Source organism: Leptinotarsa decemlineata, unplaced genomic scaffold (genome assembly GCF_025532065.1).
Source record: "Leptinotarsa decemlineata unplaced genomic scaffold, Ldec_3_MD MMD2_tig00000199_RagTag_RagTag, whole genome shotgun sequence".
Lineage (NCBI taxonomy): Eukaryota > Metazoa > Arthropoda > Insecta > Coleoptera > Chrysomelidae > Leptinotarsa > Leptinotarsa decemlineata.
The window spans coordinates 18,736,394-18,756,291 of record NW_027412544.1 but is presented as its reverse complement, the minus strand read 5'-3'; the positions used below and the strand labels follow the sequence as shown (position 1 = coordinate 18,756,291).

The window sequence follows — 19,898 nt, the reverse complement described above, 5'->3', positions numbered from 1 at the left end:
TGTGAATGTAGAACAATTCAGTGTTTGAAATTCGAATGCAACAAGAATGACGATCTTCATAAAACTCTGAGTGATTATTATGAGAAACTAATAAGGGAGAGGGAGGAAGACACTGCCCCAACCTTGCAGTGCCCCGTGTACACCAACCAAAAAGTTTGTACTCCGTGGAAGGAAAGGATTAAGGGTGGGAGAAACGATTACATATTATCATCAGGATTGGGGATGGTGGAGGACTATCCTCGACTTCCTCGAACTCATCGTCTCCCCAGGGCAGTGGGTCATCATAATCGGGATCCCACCATCCGTTAGGGTTCGGATACTCGCCATCAGAAAGGTCCGCTTCGTCGGTGCCGGTAACATGCTGTACCTGCACTCTATAATCATTATTCATATATTCAAACCTAATCTCTCGTGAGGTGCTGTGGTGGAGTGAACGAAACCTTCTTGGAGGGACATGTAGTAAGCTACCTGAGGCTCCGGGAGTCTGTATGGCTCGGTAGTTGAATCAGGTTCCATTTTGAAGGTAGTTGATCAACTGAATATTCCATCAGATAATTCCTACTTTTATACTTTTGAAAGGGAGTGGGGGGGGGAGTAGTGAGGATGATGTGGAATAAAGTGTTCACAAGATATTTTTTCCGGAATGGAAAGAAGGGAGGGAAGTGGACTCTGCCCCAACCACGCAGTGCCCTGTGTACACCAACCAACTCACGTGCACTCCATGGAAAAAAAGGATCTAGGGAAAGGAAATGAACGTTATATTCCAACGACATCAACTTTTTTTTTTCTGATCTGCTCCTCGTCGACCCCATTGATGCTGATTTCCACCTCAGCCAGTTCAGCCAACAAACGCCGTTTCTGTTCGACTAGCTGCGCCTGTCGAACTTCAAATCGTCGTTTACGTGCTACCATCTCCGCCAATTTTTCATCGCTGCCCCGAATCGTCACCAGCTTTGCCTTTTTCTCCTGGCATATTCTGTCGAGCTCAAGCACGTCCTCGACTAAGCTGGAGGTCCTCTGCGATGACGGTAACTCCACCTTGCTGCCAGAGGGTTGGGCAGAAGTCACCTGCTGAACACTTGGCGCAGGCATCGGTGGCGGAGGTGCTATGGGCCGGCAAGTTGTTGATGATATGGCTCGGCCGTGGTCTCCGAAGATGCCGTAATGGCTGGCTCGATGTTGCACTCAGCAGTTCACATCTGCGCGGAGCCGTCGGTGACTGCTTTTTCGCTTTGGTCGTCTTAGCCTTCGAGATAGTGGCGGTATCCGGCGTGGAAGGGGCCCGCCAGAGGGTCGAGGTCATTGGCGGCCGTCGATAAGGGTTAGACTCGTCCCACATCTTCATATACTTCTGCAGCTCCGACTGCTTTGGCTTCACCGACGTCACCACCTGTTTTGGCTTAGCGGCGGGCCTCCTCTTCTTAGCCGGTTCGGGAGCAGCAAACTCATCATCACTACCGCTCGGTGCAGCTCTCTTACCAACAATCTTCGACCCCATCTTCGCAACTTTGGCGGTGCTCATCGTTTCAGAAGAAGGGGTGGTCGAAGGAACATCCTCCTTCCAGCTGCATCAGGGTTTTGGATCCGCCGTTACCAATACAACTTCTTCAGGAAGGGGGCTAAATGGAGGTCCAAGTTGGAATTCCGTTAAGAGGTCCACGATATCCTGCGGTAGCTCCGATTACTGCACCACCACGTCCTGCAGGATGTTGACCTTAGCCTCCACGGATTTACCAGCGTCAATGAAGGAAGACATACTGCCCACTAGAAATTCACAAAATAACAACTGTTCGGATGTAGTTTACTGTATACCATGTATGAACTGTGACAAAGAATATATAGGACAGACATCTAGATTATTAAAAGATCGGATCACAGCACACAAAAGTGACAGTAGGTTACACCCAGAAAGATGTGCTTTGAGTGAACATGTCTCTAAACAAGGGCACTGTATGGATAATTCAGTTAAAATTTTATCAACCGAAAAAAACACTACCAAGAGGCTTTTCCTGAAAATGGTACATATAGCACATTCACCAAACTCTAAGAATAAAAGAGACGATTTGAATCACCTAAAAGAAATTTACTCTTATTTAATTTGTATGGATAATCACAAAATGAGAAATCACCAAATCTCATCTAATGGTATTTCTTTCACAGATTGAATCTTCCAGATACAATACATCATCATCATCTTTTTCATTATTATTGTACAATATAAAATCCATTATGATCAGTTTTCTCACAAATTGTTAATATACAATTTCATCTAGATATTGTTTAAAAAATTACTTTAGCTTTAAAGTGTAATGGAATCTAAACATGCGTTGTCTACAGCCAGTCATTGCCCAAAATCATTTGGCAACAGGGTTAAGGTTTTATGTCACAGATCAAAAAATTTTGTTGATGTCGAATGTCAATTCGTTTTTGAGGAGCCATGTAATTGGCTGATACAGTGCATGCTGGATTGGATTACATGTCATATGTCGTTTTGAATCATGCAAATTATAGTTTCGGGCCACGGGAACCACTTTTTAAAAAGACTTTATTTAGATTTACAGACTTTATTGTACAGAAGTTACTCTAACAATCGTACTAACAGAACTGACTCTTCCTTCAAGATGGCTAGCTTTTATAAGTTTATTATAACTTAGTCAGCATTTGATGAATAAGCATAAAGGAGGGTTTTATATACATAACTCCTCCATCCCTAAGATGAAAATAATACATTAACATTATTTTCATCAACATTTTCTAAATGAATATTTTCTTGTTTATTTTTCCTTTTAAGACATTTAAATTTGTTCTTATATTTGGAATGTAAAATAAAATATGTAAGAAGAATAATAAATATAAATATACAAATATACATTAAAGTATAAGAAGTGGTGTCTTCTTCTAAGGCTTCTAGTCGATGTAATTGGGTTTTTTCAGCAAGGTCCTGAAGTCGGGTTAGTTCGTCGAGGTTTACTCTTTCAGGAACTTTCATAGGGTTATTCTCAGGATGTAGCTGGATAGTATCTATTTCGGGTAACTGTAGAGGGTTTCCTTGAACGGAAGTGGCGTCGTTGGAATAAACTTCGCCTCTAACAGTGAGGTTACATTTATGTGGGATATGGATCAACTGTGGTTGTCTGATATTTTCGTATCCATGCTCCTTACAATTTTTCTCAATCATGATCTTATCAATGGGGATAATGATAATGTAGGCATCGTTGACAGGTTCTATTATGTCCTGGTCTAATTGAATTTGAATCGTCTGACATTGATGATCGGTTTTACCAATTAGTAATTTCGGTAAACAATCTTCTTTTGAAATTTGGTTGTCAACATGGTATATGCAGGTATTTTCGATTCTCGTACAGGGTTCATCTTCATAATGATGGTAAGTCGAGTTAAGAATTATATGGGGTTTTAAAGGAACGATAGCTTGGTTGAGTATTGGAATTGGGAACAAATGGAAGTAATCATAAACATTTTCAAGAAGTATCGGAAAATGAATTGCAAATATAATAATTCCATTTTTATAATTAATTTCAATTTTTAGTAATTTGTTATACGACTGAATGTTTTTAAAGTTTGGTAAACTGCCTTTGTAAAGGTTTAACATTATTTTTAATAATTCTTCGATATCAGATAATGGTAATATCGTGCTATGAATGATGTTTAATTCTGCAAATAAAATTGAATCTTCAATGTTAAGTAATGATAATATAATTTGACAATCTATTATCATTGTATCAAGAGAATTTTGAAGTCTTAAGAATAGCGTGAACTTATTCAGATTTAAGACAATACTTTTTATTTGTTCGTCAATTAATTGTTGGTTTTTAACAATTTGCTTTAAGCTATTCGTAGTTTCGTTCATAAATTTTCTTGTGATAATTAGGTAATTTTCTAAATCATGGTGAAGCATGTTCTGATTCTTTTCCAAAGTGAAAATTGCTTTATTATATTTTTCTGCATCTTCATCTTCTAAAGTACCAAAGAGTCATTTACTTGTTCTGCCTACTATATTAATAAGTGCCCTTTTCGATCGATTATTTTCTTGAGGTTTAATATTGATTAATTTCACTTTGATTTTGTCTAGCAAATAATTCAGATGATTATACATGTGGTGTAGTTGTGGGTATAAAGGGTCTTTGATCAAGATAAATTCTGCGATTGTTTTTGTATTATTATTTGAGATGTTTAGGGGAGAATCAAATTGTTTTAAGTCAATGTATTTTATAAACGTATGTTTTTGTGTAGTGGTTCTTGCTTTTCCAAGGGAAAAGGGAAGGATAGGGTTATTTATCCTCGTCATTATTATGTCTTGTCCTGTCGTCGCAAGGATTCCAAGAAGTAGAAGGTATAACGTTGTCATCTGAAAAAAATTGTTTCTTAATGATTTTTCTTTGTGGCTTTAACTTACTTTTAAGGTATTTTGATTTGGAAGTTTCAATTTTAAAGTTACTATCTTTTTTTGGTTGAATTTCCTTATATAAGGGTGATAATTTATTTCGAGGAGTTTCTTTAAGAAAAGTATTTTTATTAATTTTAATTTCTGGGGGGTCATTTTTGTTGGAATTTACTTTAGATAGGTTCTTGGCTTTTTCATTGTTTTGTTCTACTATTTCTTTTAATACTTTCATATTTCTTGAATGTTTTTCTATATAGTTTGAGGTTATCTTTTCTAACGTTACATCATAAGGGCTCTGGTGTTCTACATTACCTTTAATAATTTGAAAGGGTGTGAATTTAGTTGCGGAGTGGACAGTATTATTATATCCTAGAATCGCATACAACATTTGTTTTGTTATTGGTCGATTAGGAAATTCTAATTTTAAAGTTCGTATTTCCTCAATTAGAGTAGAATGAAAACGTTCTACCGGACTATTACTGTTCGGGTTTTTTGGGGTGATGTAATGCAACATAATTTTATGGAGTTTGCAAAAATCTTCAATCAAGTTATTTTTAAATTCTGTGCCAGAATCGCAGGTTATTTTATTTGGAATACCGTAATGGGATATGAATTTTAATAAACCATCTAAGATGTCTGTCGCATTTAGTTGTATGGGGTATGCTTGTGCAAAGCGCGAAAAGCTGTCAATAATTGTTAGGAATTTTAGTCTATCAAGTGATAGAACATCAACATAAATATGTTCGAACGGGTATTCTCCAATTGGTGTTGGGTTAAATTTTATGACATTACGGTGCCTTTCGTATTTTGATTTTTGACATGTTACGCATGTATTTACGTAGATTGTTATATCTTGAATCATATTAGGCCAATAGTATACTTTTGATAGAGACAGTTTTGTTTCATTTATGCCTCTATGTGTAGTTTTTGTTTCATGATGGTATTTATTTTTTTCTCGTTGTTCATTTTTCTTCAAAATGTCTTTCAATAGTATATTACTTTGAACAAGTTTAAAGGTTGAGTTTCTAAAATGTTTTTGGATTATCGGAATTATTACATTCTTTAGTTCCTCTTGAAATATTATACCATAAACAGTATTAGGTTTCAAATATTCTAAAAAGATTTTTACTATATCGTTTTCAATGTTTCTATTAGATATTACGATTTTTAAACGTGTCTTATCAAAGGGTTTAGTTATGCTTACTTTTGGTGAAATTATGTCGTTACTTTGAACTAAGAATATTTGATTTTTAAATTTATTTAATGGTTGCTCTGATATTGGGATTTCTAAAATCGGGTCTTCTTGCGAAGAATTTTGTGTTTCATTTGAGTGTTTTATTTTCGGTTCTTCTTGTTGGGCTGGTACAACTATTATGTCTGAAAGTATTTTAATCTTCTTTTCCTCTGGGAATTTTTGTTTTTCTTTAGCTGGTTGAAAATGTCCTGTGTGGTAATTTTCGGGTTGGGGTTCTTCTCTTGATTGATGTTTTTCGACTTCTTCATTGGCGAGTTCATCTATTTCTTGCACTATTTTGGCAATTTCATCAATCTCAGGGTTATCGTTTTCATCTACGCAATATTCTGCGAAATCTTCTAAACGGTCTTCTTCCGTATCGAAATTTCCTAGTAAAGAATAATTTTCTAATGGATGTAGTTCAATTCTGGATAGGGCATCAGCAACAGAATTCTTTTTTTCTTTTCTATGTATGATGTTATATTCATACTCTTCTAATCTTAGGCGCCATCTTACTAATTTTGAAGAGGGGTCTTTTAAATTGAATAACCATTGGAGTGGTTTATGATCGGTAACAATCGTAAATTTTCTACCAAAAAGGTAAGGTCTAAAGTATTTGGTAAAATTGACAATTGCCAATAATTCCTTTTCTATAGTTGAATAATTTTGTTCTGCGGGATTTAAAGTTCTTGTGGCATACGCGATGGGTTTATCTTTACCTAGAGGGCCTTGTGATAACACAGCTCCAATTGCTACGTTAGAAGCATCGGTTGTCAAGATAAAATGTTTACTAAAATCGGGATGTTGAAGAAGAGGTTCATTTTAACTAATGACATAACTAATACATTTTTCGAAGGTTTCTAGGAATTCGGCAGAATGAAGGATTTTCTCTCCTTTTTTAGACATTGAGTTAGCGGTTTTGTTAATTGTGCGAAATCTTTAATAAATTTTCTATAATATCCTAGCAAACCGAGGAATGATTTAATATCTCTAGCAGTAGTTGGTATGGGAAAATTTTGGATTGCTTTTATTTTATTCGGATTGGGTTTTATATCGTGGGGTGTTACAATATGTCCTAAAAATTCTACATTTTGTTTTAAGAATTCCGATTTGTCTAATTGTACTTTCAATTTAGCTTCTCTTAATACTTTGAAGACTTGTTTTAGATTAGAAATGTGTTCCTGAAGGGAGGTCGAAAAAATTATTATATCGTCCATATAGACGAGACATATTTTGTTTCTTAGGTCTTTCAAAACGTAATCCATAACGCGTTGAAACGTCGCTGGAGCGTTCTTTAAACCAAACGGCATTCTGACATATTCGTAATGGCCGTGTTCTACGTTGAAGGCTGTTTTGTCAATAGAATTTTCTTCCATCTCTATTTGGTGAAATCCTGAAGTTAAATCTAGAATAGTGAAGTAGTTACATTTCCCTAGTTTATCCAGTATGTCGTCGATATTAGGAATGGGGTATCGGTCATCAATCGTTTTTTCGTTCAATTTCCTATAATCAACAACAATTCTCCATTTTTTCTTTCCCGAGGCGTCCGCTTTCTTCGGTACAATCCAAATAGGGCTACTCCAAGCTGATGATGATGGTCGTATTATTCCGTCATTCAACATTTTTTCTATTTGTTTATTTACTTCTTCTTTATGGCAATGAGGAAACCGATAGGATTTAGTGTGTACTGGTATTTCGTCTGTCGTTTTAATTTCATGTTTTATTTTGTTTGTGAAAGAAAGTTTAGTATTCTCATCATGAAATATGTCTAAGAATTCTTTGCAAACTGTTAAAATTGCGTTTTTTTCTTCCGTGTTCACATGGTCGGTCCTAATTTTACTTGTTATATATCAGTTATGGAATTATTATTATAATTTTCAGGTAAGGCTTGTTCAATGTTATAAAATTCAAATTGTTCTTTTTTTATTTGGTTGGATGGGAACGGTTCATTCATTGTTATAGAGATAGTTTTATTAGTTTTATTAAAAATTTCGAAAGTTGCGCGATAATTTTTGGCATAAGTTATTGTTTCAGGTACGTATAATTTATCAATAAATCCCTCTGGAATTATTATTTCTCCTTCACTGATATCGACAGGGTATTTCTTTATTAAAGTTTCATATGATGGTATTTCGAAAGTAAAAGAAGTTTCGTGAGGCTGTCTATAGTAGAAAGGGATTTGTACATTTTCATTTCTTAAGATTTGATTGCTAAAATCGATATTTAAGTCAAGATTTTTAAGTTCTTTTAAACCTAAAATTCCATCAAAAAATTCATGAAATTGGAATAAAATATATTCCGTTTCATAGTTGCTTTGAAATTCTTCAAAAGCTGGGATAATAGCTTTATATTGAATTTCTTTTTCACCTAATGAAGTTTTTAACTGAGAGGGTTCTCTGAATATTCTGTCTGGATAATATTTTTCTACAATAGATGGTCTTAACATGGAAGTATGACAACTGACTCTTCCTTCAAGATGGCTAGCTTTTATAAGTTTATTATAACTTAGTCAGCATTTGATGAATAAGCATAAAGGAGGGAAAGCACCCCATATTATTCCATAGTTTATGTACCACTAAACCATACCAAAATATGAAATTTTCAGCACATCATTCGAAACTAAATTCCTTAATCCTCTCGATGCGTAGCGACATGAGAGCTTTTTACATAACGATGTCGTATGTTCATTCCAGTTTAATTTGTTGTCAAGGTGGAATCCTAGATATTTGCGATAGTTATTTCCTGAGTTTTATTAGCGTTCAAGCATAAAACAATATACAGCGCTAAAGTATATTTCACTTTTTGTCGGTGTTTCATATGACAAGTGTATAACTCCTCCACTTGTTTGTTACTTGTGACAAAAATTGCATCATCGTCATATAAAAAAAAACATCATTTATATAGATAATAAATAAAAGGAAACCAAGTACGGGTCACTGAGGTAATCCATGCTCGACAATTTTGGAATCAAATTTCAAATTGTTATATAATATATATTGCATGCTGTCTGTCAAAAAAAATGTATTAGGTTATGACCTAATAGCGTATGCGCTATGCCTCCAATACCATATTTTAAAGTTTTCTCAATATGGCATATGAAACACTGTCAAATGCTTTAGATAGATAGCAAAAAAGTAAGTGAGTGTAGATACACAAATCTTTATTATGGGCAATGGTGTAAACAATTTCCGTCATTGCTTGGGATATAGATCTCGTCGATCTGAAACCATATTGAGCATCAAGTATGTACCCCTTTCAAGGAAATCAAAAAGTCTTTCTTTAACTAGAATTTCAATTTGTGATACACTGCTTGGAACTTTTGGTGTACTGATGAATATTACTGGAGTTTTTCCCAACACCAAAACGTTATTTCAACACCTCGACACGTGTTTCTATCATCTTCAAAAGGAAGATCAATGATCTTTGATACAATGGGAGTTATGGTGATAAATCTATAGTTATTGCAATCATTAGGATCTCCCTATTTTAGGATTGGTGTTGCTCAGCATAATTTTAGGTTCGCTAGAAACATTCCACATGAGAAGCAAATATTTGCTAGGTGTGCTATAGGCTTACCAAGAGCCATCTTCACTTTAATGGAACTGATGTTATAGGCATCTAAACTATTTTAATTTTTCAATAAAGCAATTACAGTTTGCACTTCAGTCTTCAAGAAAAACGAGTCTTTCAGTGATATCTGGATAATGTATCGCATTTCTGGATCATACTCATGTTCATTTTTTTAAGAATGATCCTGACAATGTATCCAGGATATACATTTCTCTACCATGCAAATATTCGATTTGAATATTATATTTCAACATGCTTTGAAGTCTCAAGTCAAAAAATTGGAGTCAATAGTTTATGAGCAGATTGAACTTTTACTTTATGGCCAAAATTGTGACATTTTTCAAAAGCAAATACAATGGCAAGTAACTCTTTCAATTTGGGTGAGTTTAGCAGAAGTGAGTTAAGCAGATCTACTAAAAAGACTGTGTAGGGCAGGAAATTAATGAAAAGAAAACTGATCCATTATTAAATAATATCAGGGGAAAGGCAGATAAACATTCAGCCGAGGTTTGCTAAGACTTCAGTTCTTTCGTGGAACAAATCCCTAGGAATTTATGGTAGTTATCAAGCACATCAAAAACAAGAATTACAAGGAAATGGATGACATTTCTATTGAAATATTTGAAAATCTGCCTCATTCGACCTTGCAAAAATCATAGAAAACTTGTAAGAATAGGAATTTTCCCCTTTTGTAATGACAATAACGTTTTTACTTTTCGCCAAATCGGATTCCAAGCGAATGATGCAACGTTCTCTCTGTTAGAAGCGGTATATTCTCAATATGATGCTAAAGATTCGCTGCAAATTTTCTGTGACCTATCGAAGGCATTCGACTGTATCAAGATCCTCCTGAATGAGCTACAATAGTATGCTTTCAGAAACAACACCCTTCAGTGGTTTAAATCATAGTTATCAGGCCGCAAATAAATAACGAAAACTGGTGGTGTCTTAAGAGGATTTGATGATGATATGACACTGAACTTTTCATCAGGAAATAAATCAACATTGTAGATTTTAAATTATTTTGTATAATAAGTTCATCTGAGTATAATCTAGATTACCAGGTCATAGTTAGGTATAGTTCAAGTAAATGATATAGTGCAACCTACAACCTATCTCTTTTTCGCATTGTTCACCATCGCCATTGGAATGTCTAAAAAGGAAAAAGTCTGCGTTGTTATCACACTCGTTATTACTAATAGTACTTGTCCAAGGACGCCACATTTTAAACAGATAACAAAAATTTGAAGTAATCATTACTGCACCAATATCGAATTTCAACACTCAATTCGCGATCAGTTCCTGAACTGAACATTGACAACACGACGGTTCGCATTCTATTCGTCACCGTAACATGACTTCAAATTTAATTTTACGTCTCTTCAGCCAATCATAAAACTCGGTTGGTAAAAATCATCCAATACGAACCGCCAAGTCGTCAGTCCACGTGGACTAATTGGTAATCATGGAATTACTTGGATGCTGTGTACGAATCTGCTACTTCCAACTAAAGGACGAATTTTTTACGCAAGATGAGGGACTGCCAATGGGATCGCTACTTTCACCCATGATAGCTAATATATAGCTAATATAGCTCCATATATATATGGAGTGGTTTGAAACTCTGGCCATTGAAGAAGCCCCGAGTCTGGTTGAGATACGTAGACGACATCTTCATAATATGGAATCATGGGAATGCAGAACTAGACATTTTCCTGAAGCACATCAACAACGTAAGTACTTCCATCGCTTTCACAATGGAGAAGGAAGTCCACAACGAATTGCCTTTCTTAGACGTATTGGTGAAAAGGACCGACACTAAATGGGAAACATCTGTATATCGAAAACCCACTCACACAGGACAGTATCTGAACCAGAAATCCAACCACCATCAATCGACTGAGAGAGGAATCATCAAGACTACTAGACCGTGCTTTCGAGCTCTGTAATACAAAGAAAGGTCTCGAAAAAGAAATAGGCATCATCAAAAATGACCTTCAACGGAATGGTTACTCCAGAGTGATGGTAGAACAGGCTTTAGCTAGAAGACAGCAAGAGCTCCACAAGGAAGAGAAGCCGTCACAACCAGTACTTGTACTTCCCTACATCAGAGGATTATCGGAAAGGATAAGAAGGATTGGGTCCAAGTATAACATCAGGACCTGCTTCAGATCTGGGAACACTAACCGTAACAGCCTCACAAAAACCAGGTCACCAAACGCGGACTGCGATTCCAAGAATTGCATTTACCGGATACCCTGCGAGTGCGGAGAATCATACATCGGTGAAACTAAGATGCCATTGAAAGTTCGCATTGCTGAGCACCAGAAACACACATAGCGAGGAGAAACCAGCAAATCAGGAATAGCAGAGCATGTTTGGACTCATCAACATAATATCAAATGGGCTCAAGCTGAAATCATCCACAAAGAGGAACACTGGTTTAGGAGAAAATTCAAGTAAACCGCGTATATATTGTCCAACAACGCATTTAGTCAAGCTAGCGTAGAGATACATAACATATGGAAACCTTCTATCAAGCGAAAAACGACCAACTCCCGCCAAACGGTCATCTCCCGCTAAAACCAATGAAGCGGAAAGAGGGGATAGGTGATGGTGAAAGCACCCGAATGACCTATAAGTAGTCAGATCTCGGAGGATAAGTCCAGTTATCACCTGAAGACGATTGTGGATACTAACAATCGAAACGTCGTGACGTAACTTGGTTTGGAATCTTTCAATTTTCATTTTTGTTAATATTTTTAATTTTCAGCTTTCATTAATATTTAAATTTTTATTTTCTGGTTGTAGCTTGTATGTAATTTCAGTTTTTTGTTTGAATAAAATTGTTATTTTCGGTTAACCTTTTTATTTTTTTCAGGGATTTCAAATCAATTTATATTATATTAGACAATGGGAGTCCGAACTGATGAAATATAATTTGAGGTAAAAAAAATTTCTATTGTTCATTATACAATAATATATCAATGTCTGAAGAAAAAGAAGTTCCATGTAAGTGAAATTTTACCTCTTTCATATACTATATTATTTAGCAATCCCATGAAAGATATCTGATTCAATTCCATAATGAATTTTTGGAGTACAAACTGAATAGAAAAAGGTATTTTTTGTATAATTCAATATTCATATAAAAGTAGTTTTTTCAAGAGGGGTTTTTCTTCCAGTTTGTGTCTGAAAGTTACCTCTTTGTATGATCTACACATCTTTGCTACACATCTTGCAATCATTTGCTTTTTTCCTTTCTTTGGAAGATTCTTACATTTTTTTGTATAAAGTTTGAATTGAACCTGGTTACTTTCATCCCAATTCTAAATTACTTTTAGATCCTCATTTAGATATGCAACCTCCTGCTGCCGGTGAAGATGTGCATCTGCCACCGATGTCCTGGAATCCAACTGGAATGACGAGACAAGTGTGCTGTCGTTAGCAAAGCAATATATTGGACTCTTGGTTTTTTCCAATAAGTCGTTGATATACAATAAAAAGAGGGTTGGAGACAATATAGATCCCTGGGGAACACCGGCATTGATAGTAAAAGTATTCGAGAGATATCCGTCGATGGTTACTTGCAGGGAAAGTTCTTTCAAGAAGTTGGACAGCCATATACAAATATTATCTGATAAGCCATAGCATCGAAGTTTGGCCAGCAAACCCTCATGCCACACATGGTCATAGGCCTTAAAAATACCAAGCGCAACAGCTTTCCATGTTTCTCGATTGCGTTATTGCAAATATGGGTGACATACGATAGAAAGTCGCCTGTTGATCTTTGTTTCTGAAAGCCATATTGAAGCCTTAAAAATATTTAAGTGGGACGCAAATTGTCAGCTAGATTTGCTTTTTCTATTGCTATTGTTGCAATTGAACCATCCGCTTGTGTTAGCGGTGGAATTGTGGATTTTGTAAAGTATTGATTAACAGCTTTAGCTACCAACCAGAAGGATCTATCCCTAATTTTCTGATTGTGAAGTTATTTGCTTCCATTTATCCTAAGTTTGCAGCTGTTGCGAACATTAATAAACCTAGTTTGATTTTCGGCACTGGGATTTTTGTGCCACTGCCAGTAGGCAGTTCTTCATCATGTAATGTTATCCAGATTGGTGCTGACGAGGCAATAAGTGTCTTATTCCAAAAGTCAAAGTTTGCCATTGAGGATGAAAGTGTTTCAGGTAAGTGAAATTTTACTTCTTTCATATACTAATGATATCTGATTCAATTCCATAATGAATGTTTGGAATACGAACTGAATAGGAAAAAGTGTTTTTTGTATAATTCAATGTTCATATAAAAGCAGTTGTTTCAAAAGTATTTTTTCTTTAGTGTAATTCAATGTTTATAAAGTAGTTGTTTTTAGAGGGCTTTTTCTTTCAGTTTGTGTGTGAAAGTTACTTCTTTGTATAATCTACTCTTTTTTGTAAAGAGTTTATTTTGGAATTATTTGCTTTCTTCTTTTCTTTGGAAGATTCCCACATTTTTTTTTTGTATAAAGATGAAGAAGTAGAAAGCCAAAACCTTTCTTTCACAAAAAAGATATTTTTAAAACCGCCAATGATAATGATTCTGTTTTGGTTGAAATTGAAAACTTCCTTCAGAACAATATCCCTCTCTAATTTGTCAAATGGTCTAATTTTCCTCGGTAACAAAATAATTGTGCCCACTGCTTTGCACACAAAAATGATGAAATTGATTCAAGAACCTCATTTAGATGTTGAAAAACTAAATTGAGAGCAGTTCAGATACTATATTGGCCAAAAATGTTGAAGGATTAGATCGGAAAGAAGCCACCTAGCAGATCTTGGCAATATTTATTTTCAAATTGAGTAATAAAAATGATTTATGGAAATGGCTTTCTACTTCTCCATCCTTATATAAAAAATTTTAAAAATTTCCAAAGGAGATAAGAAAGCAAATAATATTAAAATCAATTCTTTATAAAGATGTGTAGATCACGCAAAGTAACTGTATCTGAAAGTAACTTTCAGATACAAACTGGAAGAAAAAGCCCTCTCGAAAAACTACTTTTATATGAACATTGGATTACATAAAAAAAATTATTTCAAAACAAATACTTTTATGTGAACACTGAATTATACAGAACATACTATCCTCTACTCAGTTTGTATTCCAAACATTTTAAGTAATTGAATCAGATATCATTCACTGGATTCCTACACAATATATTCAATAAAAGGAGTAAACATTTCACTTATATGGAACACTGTCATCCTCAATGGCAGACATCCAATTTTTCGGAATAAGGCTTTTGCCTTATTGCCTCTTCAGCACCAATCTGGATAACACTACAGATGAAGCACTCAACTCATTTATGAAATTACGACTTCAAGTCACGAATTAGTTGAATCCTTTGTATATTGTATTGAGTTCACTATCTCATATGATGTTACCTAGGATATGGAATATCCATGCAAGACTTGACGAAAACGAATAAAGCATTTTGAACCAGATATAACATGTGACATCTACTCTAATATCATCTCCGAGAAAATGAGCTAAACAGGTCATATTCGCTTACCATGTTTCCTATTTGATCTCAAAAAAGTAAAAAATATAAGGTTTTCAACAGATGTCTACTCCACTTCAAGAAAATAATTTACCACCGTCAAGACTGGCAATATTAATTTTAGAATTTGAAGCTAATAGTAATATTGGGTGAAAATAAATATCAATATAGATTAGATGAAAACTTTACTGTGTTAACTGCTTCTTGCATCGTTTATTGTTGCTGGAACTTTGACTTCTAAACCATTCAATTTCTCAGTTAAAATGATTTGACAACCTAATCTAGATGTGTCCGTTATATCATAAGCTAAATCAAGCATGTCCAATTCTTCATCTGAAGGTTTCTCAGGAAGAGCATTGAAATCTTCAGGTTTGAATATCAGATGACAAGTAGAACAAGTTAAAGTTCCTTCACAAGCACCAAATCCATCTAGGTCTATACTATTATTGACTACCACATCGAGGAGTGAATCTCCAGTTTTTCCTTTGACTTTAATTCTCTCTCCATTAGCTCTTACAAATGTTACTTCTATCCTGAAAAAGTTGAATGTTGAAAATGATCCAGGCTTTATACACATTTTTTACTCTTTTTTATCCAAGGCTGGCTGTTCATTGGAGAAGAATCTTGCACTTATTTGTGACCTACTGAATTTTAGATTGCTGGAAAGAACTGAACTACACCTAATAAACTGTCTTAATGCCATTATTTTGATATGCTACCCTTTAATTTCTGCCGTGTAGATTGATCAACATCAATTGCACAACATATATTGGAATATCTCTTTATTTGAATATAATTTCTGTTTTGTACGTCAAAATTTTGATAGAATTATATATAATAACCTTGGACTATGATTTTAAAATATATATAATTCTCTCAAATTGAGTAATCAAGCCCATATTTATCCAAGTCACAGAAAACACTTGTCTGTGTTGGGTTGTACGCACGTACGCGAAGTCAGAGGTGTTTTCTGACGTTTAATCGTATTCGAGCGTGTATTCAAAAACGATTCGAAGTGACTTCATTAGTAACAAGATTTGCCAGAATGTAATGATTCAATTTGTGTCAGATGTCAAATCCAATAATGAAAGTAAACTTTTCAATTTTCTCCAATCTCATTTAAAATCGGTTAGCATTTCCCAGATTCATTTTGTACATCCTCACAACGTATTTGATACAAAGTTTTCAGCACTTTATAAGCTATAACTATCAAAATAAAGCAGAAACAGACAACTTACTCAACGTCACGTCAAATTCCGTTTCAAAACCAACCTCACGTTAGTTTTGAATCATCATGAATACGTTTCAAATCATAGTTGATGTGACGTCATCGTTTCAACGCCAGAATGAATATATTTGAATCACAGACGAATACGTTTTGAATACATGAGCGCCACAAAACGCCTCAGCACAGTTTTCCAGTGTTGCCGACTAGTAGAACTATAAAGTCGCTACACATGAATCAAAATTCCGCCACACTACTTCATATTCCGCTACGCTTGTATATCTGGCACAATCAGTTGGCCATGCGCCCTATCCAAAATTGAATACCACAGAACTTACAGTTTGTAGTTTGTGTACCGTTCAGATACCTCCAAACTGCTGTCACTAATGTAAGTAATCAGGATCATGATAATTTTCAACCGCGCAACTCAGTAGATGGTACCCAATTTTCTAAGTTTACAGCAGTTAATTTTTGAAAGTTGTCGTCTCTACTAAATATTTCTTAGCTTGAAAAAATGATTTCGAAAAGTAAAAATAAAAATCAATTCGTTCACGTACGTATAGTCACACTGAGCTCTTGAACGATCATTCGCGACATGACTTATCCATCTTTTCAAGTTGGAATCAGACAAACAATGTTAATAAAAAGTTTGATTTCGAGACTTTGTAATTTTTTGAACATATCCCATTCCCGTCAATTCCAACTGCGATAGCTCTTTCGCTCGAGTTATAATCAGATGAACTATCTTCCATTTCTACTGTAATTTGTTTCATATAAGTTATAATACTTGAAACAGGTATTGGAGGTTATACGGTTTATGAAATGAATGAAAATATTCAAAAATATTCTTCTCATTCATCATGTAATGGCCTCACTACTAAGACTATAACGTATTAGCTGTCAGCTTCGAGTGCTGTCTGCGGATATTAGTTGCTGAGGCCATTGAATTGAAAAGAAGAAGGAAAGTGCTGTCCACTGCCTCTTCTTCTTCTATATTTTTTTTCAATATTGCGCTACTTTATGTTCAAATCCGCTTCGCCGCTACCGTCGAGTAAATTCCGCTACAGTAGCGGAATTCTGCTACGGTTGGCAACTCTGCAGTTTTCCTAAAAATCCTGTGTCGTCAGTTTCGATGCTAATTATCAGTGTTGCCAATAAAAATTCCAAAACTTGAAACGAAATTAATTTTATTCGTATAATTTTCTTGAGGTTCATTGGCGGTAGATTCGGATACATTTCATTGAACTTTCTACATGTTCTGCTGATAATTTTGTCACACTGTCCAAAAATAATAAACAAATTCATAAGAACTTCGTTTGAATAGTTTTGTTCCATCGTTTTGAAGGTATTTGCAACTTCTGAAGTGACGAAAATGTCGATATTATTAGGAGAATGTCACAACGCTACTGTCAAATAGTATTCATGGCCTGCTTACCAAATACCGAATAGAAATACCATTCTGAAGAGACATTTTCACAAATAAATGTTCATAAGTCCGAGTAAATAGGCTATAGGCATTCTAAAAGTTTTCTTATGGAGATTAACATGGGAAAACGGCTAAGGTTCATTCTGCAATTTTTGGTTCCTTTCAAGGTCACGCGTACGGCAGAGTCCAATCAGAGCGCTCCAAATTGTCACGTGACCCAGATGCATCGTCGCGAGTACACCGCACTGGCGCCACCTATGAGTCACTAGCTGAACTATCTATTGGTTGAAGAAGGACACTGTAAACACTAATCCTAGCGCCACCTATGAGTCACTAGCTGAACTATTTATTGGAAGATGAACAACGTATGTTCTGGCTCACTTGGGAGTGGGGGAAACGTGTGACGTCATCGACGCAGGATGGAACGAGTATAGTAGCGATTTAAGCGTGGAACTCCGCCCCTCGGCCCCCTTGGTACTTCACCTAACCTATCGGCCCCCTTGGTACTCCACCTAACCTATCAGCTCCCTCGGCCCCCTTCAGTCACGTGATTTTAATTAAAAAAAGTTTATAGTTATGAGATTCGAATCTGGGTCGTCCGCGCCGTAGACATTGTCCTTAGCCTCTACACCATCGTAAGATATTGAAGTTAACTGCGAATGTTGGGTATTTATAGCCATCTAACATCAAAACAAATTGTGCGGTACAATAATTACTGTAAGAGATATTTTTCCGTAGATTGTAATCGTCATTATCATATTGAAGATAGGAAAATATACTTAGATTTGGGAAATAATTAATATTTCATGTAAAGAGGTGCATGTGTGTGTGTGTGTAAGAGCGAGAGGCGCGTGTGACGTAATCGATGCACAAATTTACGTGGCTTTGCGTATATTGAGAGATTCATTTGAATAATTTATCGTACAGAATTGTTTCATGTCCTGTTATCAGTAACCGCACAAAAATAGGCGCTCGATTCATCGATACGAAAGTATATGGAAACACTAAAGTTATAGAACACACAGAGTCATCTATGAGTCACTAGCTGAACTATCTATTGGTTGAAGAAGGACACTGTAAACACTAGACTCATAAGACTGCATCTGTCAAATGTCAATACATGCCAGCATGGCAGGTTCGGCGTTGCCAGTTGTACAATAAATCATTGTTTATGGGGCAATGTAGCGTTGCCGGTTTTGGAATTAATCGTGAACTACTCGACGAAAATTGGAAGCGCGAAAGTGATATATTAATAATAATGAATCAGATTTAAGAAAAAACATTACAGATTAATGAGGCTGTATCGTTTCAAAGTGTGATCCCTCAGTGTTACAAGGTATCTCAAAATACATCATTGAAAACAAAAATGGCGTCGAAGTGTACAGGGTGCGTCAAAATACATCATTCAAGAAAGAACATAACAGTTCCACGAGGCTGTAAGTTTTCAACGTGCGATCTCTCAATGTGTATAAGGTATCTCAAAATACACCATTGAAAAACGAATATGACGTCGAAGTGTACAGGGTGCGTCAAAATATATCATTTAAGGAAAAAAACATGTCGATTTGAAATATGATATTAATGTGTATACAAACATGTCGATTCAACAGAAGCCTAGCGTTCCAACATGTCGGAAGTCTCGTATCTTTGTTAACCAAGTTAGCATCATCAGGAGAAAGAGGAGATCTAAAAGTGTCGAGAGGTTGAGCGTTGTGGACTTAACGTGAGGGCAATGGGGGAGCGAAGTATTCGACAATGACATTTCAAAATATGTTATTTTCCATGCGTTTTCGATCGTTTTTTGTGCGTTTACGATCGTTTTTCGTGCGTTTTCGACCGTTTTCCGTGCGTTCATTCGTTATCGTTTCATCGTTATTGTCGTAACGGTTTTTCGTGTTTCAATATGGCAGTCATTTATCATTTAACGCGTTTCGCTAACCAAGTTGGCATCATCAGGAAATGACTAACGTCCATGCTTTGTCATATGAAGATTCATTTTGCGAATTTTTGCGTTTTCGATCGTTTTTCGTGCGTTTACGATCGTTTTTCGTGCGTTTTCGACCGTTTTCCGTGCGTTCATTCGTTACCGTTTCATCGTTATTGTCGTAACGGTTTTTTGTGTTTCAATATGACAGTCATTTATCACTTAACGCGTTTCGCTAACCAAGTTGGCATCATCAGGAAATGACTAACGTCCATGCTTTGTCATATGAAGATTCATTTTGCGAATTTTCGCGTTTTCGATCGTTTTTCGTTCGTTTACGATCGTTTTTCGTGCGTTTTCGACCGTTTTCCGTGCGTTCATTCGTTACCGTTTCATCGTTATTGTCGTAACGGTTTTTCATGTTTCAATATGACAGTCATTTATCACTTAACGCGTTTCGCTAACCAAGTTGGCATCATCAGGAAATGACTAACGTACATGCTTTGTCATATGAAGATTCATTTTGCGAATTTTCAGACTCTTGAACGGAACCTTGTGGAACACCCAACCTAACT

General features: G+C 35.6%; 1 protein-coding gene and 1 long non-coding RNA gene across 2 annotated transcripts; one reads left to right on the top strand and one right to left on the bottom strand.

Annotated features, from left to right (window-relative positions):
- Window positions 1–8,523: 8,523 nt before the first annotated feature.
- Window positions 8,524–14,177, top strand: LOC141481491 (uncharacterized). Its single transcript, XR_012465014.1, has 3 exons — window positions 8,524–8,577; window positions 12,088–12,218; window positions 12,551–14,177. It is a non-coding gene; the product is annotated as an uncharacterized lncRNA (long non-coding RNA).
- Window positions 14,178–14,916: 739 nt separating this feature from the next.
- Window positions 14,917–15,761, bottom strand: Fdx2 (Adrenodoxin-like protein 2, mitochondrial Ferredoxin 2). Its single transcript, XM_023169780.2, has 2 exons — window positions 15,333–15,761; window positions 14,917–15,281 (listed from the first exon to the last, which is right to left on the bottom strand). The coding sequence occupies exons 1-2, from the start codon at window positions 15,449–15,451 to the stop codon at window positions 14,942–14,944; spliced, it is 459 nt and encodes a 152-aa protein (XP_023025548.1). The 5' UTR covers window positions 15,452–15,761; the 3' UTR covers window positions 14,917–14,941.
- Between the last annotated feature and the right edge of the window lie 4,137 nt (window positions 15,762–19,898).